This window comes from Caenorhabditis remanei, chromosome II, assembly GCF_010183535.1.
Source record: "Caenorhabditis remanei strain PX506 chromosome II, whole genome shotgun sequence".
NCBI lineage: Eukaryota > Metazoa > Nematoda > Chromadorea > Rhabditida > Rhabditidae > Caenorhabditis > Caenorhabditis remanei.
The window spans coordinates 10,284,573-10,296,796 of record NC_071329.1 but is presented as its reverse complement, the minus strand read 5'-3'; the positions used below and the strand labels follow the sequence as shown (position 1 = coordinate 10,296,796).

The 12,224-nt window shown below is 35.2% G+C and overlaps 2 protein-coding genes across 2 annotated transcripts; one reads left to right on the top strand and one right to left on the bottom strand.

Annotated features, from left to right (window-relative positions):
* Positions 1-3,797: 3,797 nt before the first annotated feature.
* On the top strand, positions 3,798-10,024 carry GCK72_005801 (uncharacterized protein; the record flags this gene model as incomplete). The annotated part of the gene is made up of 5 exons (XM_053725345.1): positions 3,798-3,938; positions 7,986-8,110; positions 8,219-8,451; positions 8,497-8,622; positions 9,813-10,024. 5 exons carry the CDS (start codon positions 3,798-3,800, stop codon positions 10,022-10,024), a joined length of 837 nt encoding a protein of 278 aa, XP_053589539.1.
* Positions 8,990-11,336, bottom strand: GCK72_005800 (uncharacterized protein; the record flags this gene model as incomplete). The annotated part of the gene is made up of 5 exons (XM_053725344.1): positions 8,990-9,158; positions 9,205-9,615; positions 9,674-10,235; positions 10,291-10,444; positions 11,253-11,336. 5 exons carry the CDS (start codon positions 11,334-11,336, stop codon positions 8,990-8,992), a joined length of 1,380 nt encoding a protein of 459 aa, XP_053589538.1.
* Positions 11,337-12,224: the final 888 nt, after the last annotated feature.

The window sequence follows — 12,224 nt, the reverse complement described above, 5'->3', positions numbered from 1 at the left end:
GTTCTCGGCTTTTCTCGTTTTTTTCAGTTGGTGAGTATTCAGTTTATATCAGCAGTGGATTCATACAAATGTTTCTCCCATTTAGAATTGAGTGGATGTGAGTTATACTAGTTTTTCAACTTCAAATCGGGGAAAAAAGTTGATTTATTAGTTTGTTTGACACTTTCCAGTTATAAAACACAAATATAGAAAGATATATTCAACAAGCCGAACCGGAATATAATATATTGATCATAGAATGTCAATAGATCACATTCATTCGTATTCCATTCAGTAAAGTAAATGAAATTAAAGAATGTACTTATTTCAAACCATAGATATATATTCACTTGTCATTCTCGTTTCGTCAGTCCAATTACACCATCTCTTACCGTTGAAAAGTGCTCAATGAGCATTACTTTCAAAAGGGAAAAAAAAGGGAAGAGGAGGCATTCTCTAATTGACTTGTTATGTCTCAAGAGTCTGGTAGGAAAACGGAAAATGGCGAAGACTAAGCTCAGTCGTTACTGACGAGTTTAAGGTCAATTCTATTTTCTCCACTCATTCCATTCTTCAATTTCCATTAATTTCTTCCTCCACCCTCTTTTCTTTTCGAAAAGCTCTTTCCATTCGTAGAAACGGAAACTAGACAAGTTTTGTTCGTGATTCTTTTCTTTTTTAATTTTCAATTCATCGAATATTTTATGAATTCTGGTCGAAAAGAAGGCGAAAACCTAGGAGACCTACTAGAGACTTTTCGAATTTTAATGAAGGATACAATGTTTTTGTTTTTCTAAAAAAACATGTAGTTCTTCGTTTTTTCTGTTTAAAAAGAAAATATCGTTAATTTCAAATTTAGTTTTGTCTGAAATGTTGAACTATTGATTGATCAATACCACATTTCAAAATTGGAATGAGACCTTTTTTCTAGATTTCTCCTGTTATGTTGAGAAGTCTAATTTTTTCAACCATGAAGATTCAGTAAAAACGCTTGTTCGAGTTTCAAGATAGTATTACTGTACATTTCCAAATTGCTGGAAGTATACTCACAATGATTCGAATGACTCGACCCGACAAAAAATGCCTTCTGTATTCCCCACACCCATAGAAATGTTGAAAGCTTAAAATAGTTTCTGTTAAATTGGTCAGCAGTATGTTCTACGTACAGCACATGATGCGTTCATTTTAAAACTTTTGCATTTTCTCCATTATTTTAATTAGTTTCTGTGTCCGTTTTCAGGGAAAAAGAAGTGAGAAGTACACATTAAAAGAGAAAAGAGCCACACACCATCCAACTTTAATGACACAATTTTGCAGAAGCTATTCAAATTGTTTATTCTGGAAGTGTTTTATCTGAAACTTATGGAATTTCACTGAAAACGCTTCAGCAGGAAAGTCGGAGAGAAATAGGATTGGATGAGGGTTACTGTAGATTCCACAAATAAAAAAAAATTCTAAAAAACACTGCAATTTTCGAGTTTCGAGTAATTTTTCAGTCCCTTTCGCTACATCCAACCGTGGATTTATTTTTCTCCATATCCGTCTTCTTTCTTCTTTCTCTATTTCGTTCACAACTGCATCCGTTCCATTTTTCTGAGTCAGAATCCAGAGTTTGTCTTGTTTTATTTTTATGGTCCGGTCGTTCGCAGCTCATTCATCCATTCATTCATTTTTTCTCCCCTTTTTTCTCTCTTCATTTTGACTCCTCAAGGCAAATATTCAGAAATTCTTTCCGCTCCGCACTCATTTTTTCAATATCGTTTTTTTTCTTTTTGTCTTCGTTTGCAAGCGGAAAAAAGAAGAATAAAGAAGAGATTTGACTTGTTTTTTGGGTTTTCCTGTTTGTTGTCTCTGAAAAGGTTTGTCTGGAATATATGAAGACACTCTTTTTTTTCTTCTCAGAATTTAGATCTTGAAAGTAAAAAGTTGAGATCTAGATCTGAACTTGAAGATCTTTTCTGAAAATTACCATAGTACTCGCATCTAACTGCTATTTTCCTATAAACAAGCATATCTTCTGAATTGTCTCAACACTACAAAAATTTGTCCTACAAAAGCTAGTATTGGAAAAGTTTTTGATTTGACCAGAATCTTTAACTCTCCTTGTTCCAGATGAAGTTCATTCACTAGGAAAGGCGTCGAATACCTTACTCACATCTTTCAGAATCATCTATTTTCCTTTGTTTTGAAGAATTGTACTTCGATACTGCTTGCCTTCTTGTTTCTGAATCTCATAGAAAATTCTAACTTTTCTTTTTGGAACGAACTTCAGTTTTCCAATTTCCTTTATTTCTCTTTTTTGAAATTGCGTCTGTGAGGTAATTGTCAATCTGTGCAGTTCCATGGGAATTTTTCATTCCAATTTCATCACTAGCGAAAAATACGCATAAATCTCGCAAAGATATAAAATTTTCTCGGAATCCAATAGGTTTTCTCTTGATTTGTTTCTTTCGATACAAAAAAGTTATATATTTTATGAAAGCAGATACAATCGAAATTGGAAAACACATGACATTCCGAGTGTTTTTCGGAAGTAGAATTCATTTTGTTCAGCTGAGAATGAGGTTTAGAAAGAACACCAATAAAAAATAGTAGAGACGACCTATATCAAGTGAGTATATTCTTTGATCTATCTTCATAATTATGACAAATGAAAATCCCGATTTTGGAATCCATCAAATTTTTTTCAAACGTGTTGATCATAGACGCATCATAAATTCATTTAGTCTCTTCTTCTCCCACCATTTCCATAATTTTTGTTCTCCAGAGAGAACAAAAAGATTCGTTTTCTGTCCATTATTTCCTCTTCTCACCATTTTTCCGTAGACCTATTTCACATGTTTCCAGTCCATTATTCATATGTTATTCGATCTTCCAGCAGTACGTCTCTTGACTACCGTCCGCTATTTTCTAATTCAAAAATATGAATTCTCCAGTTTTTCACACTTTTATTGAAATTGATATCTTTCTGCCGTTTGTTGCACATTTCATATATGTTTAATTTGTATTCCAGAAGCAGTCACGTCTTCTCCGACCACTTCACTCTGGACGGATTGGTGGAGGTGGCACCATCTTCTCATGAGAGTACGGTTCCTTTTTATGGGTTGTTTGGGGTCTTGTGACTTCACTCACAGCTAAATATAGAGATATTTCTAAAAATAATACGGGCATATCTGATTACCATTTTTCAAAGCTTTCTCATATTTGAAGAAAGAGTTTAGAGAGATTTAGAGAATTGAGAAAAATGACGAAAGCATTCCAGATTTAACCAAAAGTGATGGACTCTTGATATACGTGCAGATCCGTTGATAACACTATGGTCTCCAATCTAATATCTAGTATCCTGATGATAAAATTCTGTACCCTGTGTCTGAACATTACTCAAACATTCACAATAATAATGGTTCTCCATCGAACCTCTTTAGAAGTAGTCCTTTTGATCAAAATTTTGAACTCTCCCGTATACAAGCTTCTGATATTTTCAGAACTTCTAAACGAATCGTATATTCTGAACTTCCCAAATATTTCCCTTATGCAAGTAATCCATCCAAAACGTTTTCTCTACCCGTTTCTTTTCAAATTTTCACTGCAAATTGCCAAATTCGGTTGTTTTTCGTCCATTCCTCCTCCTTTTTTCTACCAACTCATCATAACCGCTTCCTCCTCCATCCCTTCTAGCTACTTTCACATTTTCCCGTCATCCGTGTCAAAATCAAATTTTCCCTAAATTTTGTGTGCTGGTGTGTGGTCCATTCCCCAGTCAAAAGAACTGACTTCTACTCGTATTTTAACTCTTCTCTTCTCTCATTTTACCCAAAATGTGTGAAGTTCTTATTCTGATGCTCAATTCGTTCTATCGTGTCTACTATCAATTATTCGATTTATGTGAGCACACTCTGATTTCTGTGCTCATTTTACTCGTCGTTCTGATTTGTTTCATTCCAGCTCTTTTCAAAACGGTACGTTTCTCCTGTTTTCAATTCTAATGTGCATATACTCCGGATGATAATGAACTTTTGTAACTTTTCTCACAATCAGTTCTGCAAAATGTTTTCTGTTAATTTCTAAATTTTCACCTGTCATCTCAGTTTCATCTGATTTTCAAAATGTGTTAATGAAATTATAGTTAGTTTATATGTTTTTGAATAACCATGAGCAGATGTATGAGTTGATCGTAACAGTTCCCATTTCAACTCAAAATTCGTAACTTTCTTTAGCTTTTTTCAAGCTTTCATCTGAGCAATCAACTATGACCAATCGGCTTATTCGAAGCTAGAAGACCAGGCTCGGATCTAAAAATAAGTTGATAACTTGGACTAATAATCAGATCGTTGAAACTTATCTGTTTGAAAGGAAAAACCTCAACTTAGGGAACCAAGGATTCAATAAATTTCTTCTCTCGTAAAGTCTAGATTTTCCAGCAAAAAACTCCTCTTGACCTGTCATCAGAGATTTCAAAAATTTTCATCCGAATCCCATTTGAGTGTCTAGAAGTCGAATTCCGCTTTTTCGATATTCTGTGACTATGATTTTTCCTTCTCTAAATCTCATTTTCTTCTTAATTTTTACTCACTTTTTGGAGACATTTGATCCTTGCTCACATACATCACATCACGTCTCAAATTGGGTTTCATGTCCTTAATCCCTTGTTGTTCTCCCCCTTTTCTTCACATTTTACGGGTATTCTTGTATATATTCACAACCTAATCGAGATTTCATTTTATTTTTTTCATCTTTCTTTCTACCTTGCATTTCCCTAACATCTCTCACATACACTGACCAATGCAAGAACTGAAATTTCAATTTTCGAAAAAAAGTAAGAGAGAAAAAATGTGGTGAGTAAGAGAAAGAACTTTTATATAATTCATATCCACTTCCTAATTACTCTCTTCTTCCTTTTTTATCTCTCATTTGTGTATGTATCTTGTCTCATCTTTGAGCATATTTCTGCTCCAGAATGCCACGTCAGTCTATGAATTTTCGATTAATATTCTTTTTAGGAAGGACTTTATTACTTTTGAGTTATTCTCTTTCTCGAGTAGCAAACATATTGTTTTATATCCGTCAATTTATTGTTTCTTTGAATACATAAAAGATATTGAAACTTGCTACTATTCACGTTGTTGGTATCCAAGGATTAAAAAAGCTGTAGGTCTAAAACAGTGATCTTTGTTGAACTATTTAGTTAATATTCTCTGAATCTGACAATAACTTCGATTTGATTGCTGATGGATCTCTTTTTCCCAGTGTTAACTTTTCGAACCTTGAACCAATTATTGAAACTTTATCCAGACATGAGAAAAACGTCACATAAAAGTTCTGAAGTGGGCGGCTGATGCCTACGTGTCCTCCACCCTCATCTGTCATTTACACTCATTTCAACTGTTTTTTCTGTTCTGATTTCCTCTTTCTCTCAAAGCCATTCACTTCGATTAGTATGCTTTGACAACCAGTTGGATTTGTTTCTTCGAAACAACACAAAATCACATCACCTGCTTTTTCTCTGCTTTTTTTGGAGCTGTCAAACTGAATTTGTTTGATTCGAAGCATTGTGAAGAGAGCAAATTGCTGCTCCGAGTCCTGCTCCTGACATCACTTTAAACCCATTTTGACTCGTTGACTTGTTGGGTTTTCGAGAAACAAATGGAAGAGATGAGCGGACTTTTTGAATTCATTTCTTAGGTTTCTTTCGTTTTTTTTTCACTTTACTTCGAAATTTTGACGTCTTCTGACTTGATCATCATCATTCTTATCGTCAGAAATTGAAAGCATAGTAGCAGAAAAAAGTGAGATAATCTTGAAAGGAAAGGCGGATTAGGAGGGGAAGAGATATATTGATAAGGGTGCAAATAGGGAAAGAGAAAGAAGAAATGAGATTAGTTATATATTGATGGCAGTTCGCTCGAATTCGAACCCTTTTCGAATATTATTCTTCCTAATGGATTCATTTTTATTACGTTGAAAATCATGACTATGTTATTCACGAATCGGAAGGTATGTTTGGAAAATTGAGAAATCAAAAATCTTATTTCCGTTGTGTTTTGATTTATTCTGATGCGATGATGTTTCCGGGAAGAATCCTTTCCTTTTCGACTTCATAGTTTGTTAAATTTTGAAATTCGCCAAACTTTTATCAAAATCTGCACACTTTTATGGGAAAACTTTGGTCACCTTAACTAGTTTCAATTAAAGTATATCGACTGATATCATTTTTTGATTGAATATCTTGTAGGGCTTGCAGTTAGGAAGTATAAACAATCCCGAAGAATTTGTCGTGATTGGATTTTATTCAAAAACTAAATGTATACATTTTGGCCCATACTTGTCATGGGCCGGGCAGATTTCCAAATGTTCACCGGCCCGGCTCGGGTTGGTCCGGTCGGCCCGGTTGAAGCGACTTTCTCAAAAAACTTGCTTTTTTCGAGCGCATTTTTTGAAAAAGTGTTTTTGGGGCATTTTGAGCTATAATTCAAAGAAATTGACGAACTTAAGTAGTTCCATAGTGAATTTAGTGATAAAACGCACATGAAAATTGTTCTTGTGATTTTAATATTCAAAAAATGTTCTATCCGGCCGTGCAAAATTTTTCCCTCGGCCTGGCTCGTCAAAGTATGTTTTGACCGGTCTGTCCATATCTCTGAAATCTATAGAAAAACCACTTTTTGATCATTCAGAAATTTCCTCAAAACGTGACTACTGAACCCCACACTTGTTCCTCTTCTGAATCCATTTGACATTTCCGTTTTTTGAGAGTCCTTACATAATTTTCACCCACCACAAAATGATTAGTCATTCCACGCAATGTACCCCACTTCCCTTTTTTCAAACTAAGTCTAATGATGAAAAACAGTTGGATAAGACATTTTTGATTAGTTCTCTTCTTCTTTTAAGACAAAACCTGTCACCAATTGAGTCTACTCAATAACTCAGATAACACGAAACACTTGTCTGACTGTTTTAATTTCGTTTCTTCTAAAAAAAGAGAGAAAGAGTGCCTGCTCATCGAGAAATATTTGGAAGAAAAACTGAAGGAATTCTTCATTTTGTTGTTCCAAAGACATACTAATCAACTCTTCTAATTCTAATTCAAATGACGTCTTCTTCTTCTTTTTCGACTTCTTCGATGAATTCTCGTACCTCACAACTACTACTTCGGATCTATGTGGGTTATCAATGAAACACACTTGCACTTTTATGAAATTCAACACTTTTAAGCACATAATTTCCTCATTTCTTTCTTATTTTTCTTATTTCTAATTCACAATGAGAGATCCGGTTACCACTCGAAAAATCACATTTTTGGTTTTTTGTTCCCAATTTGTCTCATCTGAATATTCATGTTGTTTTTGTTGTTTTCTCTCTTTTTTCCTTTTATTTCCCAATTTTCATAAAGAAAGAAATGATTATGAAGGTGGTGTCCCAAAATGAAATATTCATTTCTTTCTGGTGCCATGAACATAAAAAACAATAACGAGCCCCAATAGGCTTTTTGATTGGATTTTTTGAGTTGAAGGAGGGAGATAACATGTGACCACAGAGCTCCAGGGATATGTGTTTTTATTGTAAAACCATTTTTACTTGCCATCAATCTGATTTTCTTTTTCAACACCTGAGGGAATCACACCTGAAAAACATTTATTGTTTCTCTAGAAATGAAGTCTTCGATACATTATTTTGAGTTACCCTCTTTATATTATCTCAACTATAACTTCTAAAACAAAAAACTACTTTTTCATATTCATGGACAATAAAACGAAAATCTTCTGTAATTCTGAGCCAAATCAAAATTGGAATATATTCTATCGTTTGGTGCGTGATCTAATTGAATTTCCAAGTAGTGAAGTGAACGGATTTATTTCCTAAATTTGAATCTTTTTATGATATTTCATAGGGTTGCACCTCCCTACTTCTGGGAGCAATAAAGTCGAGAAACCCGATTAAGTATTCTCAGCACCCACTTTTCATCATATTTTTATAGCTCCGAAAACCAATTTTTCGATTTTCAGGAAGAACAGCGCCCACTGTTTACCATCTTTGTACTCGTCTGCGGCGTGGTCGGCGGCCTCATCGTCGTCATCTCCGTTGTCTATCTCTACAGATATTGTCTGAAAAGAAGGAATCCCGTCACAACGTAAGCACTTTTTCATCTTGACAACTCAGTTATATTTCAAATACAAGCTAAAATCATTTCGATTCAGCTTAATGCGTTTTCATCATACAAGATCCCCGAGATTTTCAGAACGGTGAATCCGGATTTCAAGAGAGAACACATTCGGAGTGTCGTCGTTGGCCTTAGCCGACCACTGCCCTTGCCGCAAGAATTTTTGAATTCTTCAACACCGAAACACACGTCAACAACTACATTAGGATACGAGGACGATCACGATATTGAGAATAGTATATCAGTGGTCCCATTGATTGTCACAAATGATTCAAATTATGCATTGAGACTATCTCAGAATACTTATAACAGTGAGACCTCGAAGTGTTTGAGCACATTTCAGAATACTCTTTCAGCTCTTCTATCAGTATCTCCTGCTCCAACTCGTGCTCATTCAGCTGAGCTGCATCCTCCAGAAGTATCGGAAGAAATTCGTCGAAGTTCTTTTGAAGTTCAACGTGGAACAGGTCGACAACTTCCAAGTACAGAGGGTTTAGAGGTCAGTTCAATTTCAAAATTCTTCATTTTCAAAAGGAATTTGGCAAGTAAAAAACAAAAAAAGGAATTTTAAAATATGAATTCTCAAGTTGAAACGTGGCATGGATTGAGTTTGAAAGAGTCATTTTCGGCGGGGGAAGCGGCAATTAGTAGGTAAAAAAAAGAAGAAAAAGAAGCTTTTAATCATTTCATGAAAATACCCGTCACTCTCATGGTGTGGCTTTTGTGTTCTAAAACTCTGTTTGGAAAAGAAGATTAAACATAAAAGAAATGATGAGAAGGTGGGTAGAAATTGATGAAAAAAACTTAAATGAATTATTTTTAAAAAAAAGAAGATAAATGATATTATTATTACTGTTTCTCATTGGGAAAACATTTTTCTAAAGCTGGCAAGAGATAGATGGCAGCAGCACTCGGAGCATAGTGAACTGACATTTTGGGTTCCTTGAGTTGATGAGATTCATCCTGATGAATCAATTGATCTTCAAGTGTTGTGGATATTGTTTTGCATGTTTTACATCTGAAAATTCATACTTTCAAATATATCGAATTCTTTTGAAACTCACTTAATAGTATGATTAGTTTGCACGTGTCTTATCATTGCTGCTTTCTCCCTCCTCACATTTCCATGACAAATTCGACAAGTCTGTTCCAAAGTAGGCACTTTCAAAATTTCTGTCAGATAAGTGTCCGCATTTCTATTCGATTCTTTCTTCGGACGAGATGATGTTTTTGGAAAACACTGCGACAGCACCAAACACATTTTCGGCATATCTCTCTTATCCACAAACATATCAACCTTTCTTGGATGTTCTTCTCTCATATGAGTGTAGATTTTGTACTTATCAATTGCCTGCCATCCACATAATCTACATTGATAGCATCCTGCTTCAGCGTGTTCTGCCACGTGGACAGCCATCGCATTCTCATGATTCTCGACTTTCTTCTTGCACATTCCACACTGTAGAGCTTTGTCTCTGAAACTAGAGAAATTTTAAATTAAATAGTTCTACACTCATTCATTCATCCACTTACTGTTGTCTCATATACTTCATCCTTCTATAGAATTCCACGTGAGCTTTCCTTTTCTCTTTTCCATCAATTGCCACGTCGACTGACTCAATATCCACAAATTCCTCCTCATCATCATCCTCGTCTTCTTCTTCTTTTTTAGAAGATGTACTTGGAGATGATGCTGGAAGTGAACTAGATCCAGATGCAGATGCAGAAGGTGTTGGAATCACTGGAACCAATTCAGCAGGAATCGAGACAGATGATATTTTTCTGATCGAATCAGGAATTGGAGTTGTTGATGGTTTAATGATAATTGGAGGTGTAGTACACTTGTTCATTGACTTTGAAGAATCAAAACGAGTTGGCATTTGAAGAAGAGAATTCAATGTGTTGAATACTCCTGGAGGAGTTGTACATTGAGGAGTCACGGGTGTTGGAATTGTAGGTGTCAATGTAGGTGTTGGAAGTGTTGTAGGAATAGTTGTAGGTGATGAGAATAATGGAAGTGAGAAGGTAGATGGGATAAATGTTGGAGTAGATATTGATGGAGAAGGGAGAGTTGGAAACGCAGTCGTTGATAAGGCTAAAAGTTTAGACTCATCATTAAATAAAAAATTTTTTGTTATGAGGGTACTCACCTTGCTGATTCTGATATGCTTGTTGCAATAGGAAAAGTGCAGCTAAATTCGCGTCAAAACTATTTTGTGTAGGCGTTGTGTTGACTACAGAATGTGATTTGATTGGCCATACAGGGGGCGTCGTAGTCTGTGATGTCATCGATGAGAAGAGCATCTGTAAGAAAAGAAAAAATATATTTATATGAGACATGTTTTGTTTTGTTTCAACAATGTTTCCAAATCTATACGATGAGTGTGTACGGGAACAAAACGGTCAAAATAAAGAAGAAGAAGCTGAAGGAAGAGAATAATTGTGGCTGATTTTGTGTGGGAAAGAGCAAGGAAAACTTTCAAAAACCATTGTAGGTCAATAGTTTCTGTGTTGACAAGTGAGTCACTTGGGTTAAATAAAATACAAACAGATGATCACAAAACTACAATGTAATATTGTTACATCAGTTACATGAGGCTAAACGGTTCAAATTTCTTTTGAAAATTGAAAAGAAAGAAGTGCTGGCTCCTCTTTTTTTCGAAGTAATTGTAGGTTTGCAGCTCTAAACGTTTATACAGTCTGAGAGTTTGCATCAAATGACCCATCGACTTTGGAATTTTCAGTATAAAGAGATGTATTCATTTACAAGTTGAAATGGTAGCGAACTATGTAAAGATGATCAGTTGTGTGGGTTTCATGATCACCGGAAATTTAATAAAGTTGTTGATCGTTTTATTCATAACTTTTTGAATGAATAACTGACACGAGCATACCCACACAAAATCACATCACACATCTCCATCGAACAAAAATTGGACAGAACGTTCTCTATAAACTCTGCCGTTTTCTCTTTATATACTAAATCTAAACTCATCCGGATATGGAATGCCAAAGAGCAACCGATAGCAGATGTGCAAACGAAACGAAGAGAGTTTCAAACCGAACAGTACTCTGCGAATGCAGAAATGAAGTCAAAAGTCATCAGACTTACCATCGGATTCTGCTGTGGACTGGTCGATACAGCCGCAGCGGCATTTAGTAATTTTTGCAACTGTCCTTGATCCATTGTCCTCATTGCTCAATTCATAATAATTTTTTTGGTTTTTTCGATTATATATGAGAGTATCTGAAATGAGGTTTGGATTGAATCTGAAGAAAGAAGAAAGAGCGAAGAAAAGAAGAAGAACAAGAAGAACAAGAAGAGCAAAAAAGGATGGAAAAATGAAGAAAATTGAGTTTATCCGGAAAAGGAACTACATAGAAAACTGACACTTTCTATCTTTTTCACATGGAAGGCTTATGGTTCTGTAAGGACAAAAAAAGAACTTTTGAGGCGAGAAGAAGAGCAGAAGAAGGCGAAGAATAAGAAGAAGAAGAAACGAGGAGAAAATTGAGTTTATCCGGGAAAAACTACAACGAAAACTCGGAGACTTACAACTTCTTTTCGTCTTGAAGAAAGACGATTTAGTCGAAGCTTATGACCTAATTTGCATCTTATTTCTTGAGAGAAAAGAGCTCAAGAAATGAAAACAAGGAAGGAGAAGAAGAAAAAGAAGAAGAAGGAAGAGGAGGAGAAGACGATGAACGAATTCTTCTGACAGTATTTTCTGTCTTCTTCATTCTCTTTTTATTCCATTTCCTATGTGCTAAATCGTGCGAAAAGTGTCGGAGCCTGAAAGAGACGTTCGCTTTTTTCGTAGAATTCACACACGTCAGAAACGCAAAATTCATATTGTTTTCATTTTTTTGCTTAAAAAGATTCTTTGATCAGTTCCGAAAGAAGTCTAGTCTTCAGAATCACAAAAAATAATCTTTCTGGCTACAAGAAATGGGAGAACCGACAGTTTATATACTGCTGACGACGAGGTCTGAATTGGCCGAATTTGTGATTTTGAGTCTATCAGAAGGTCTATTGATGTCTTAGATATTAGTTGATTGATCTGAACGTCGAGATAGAAAAAAG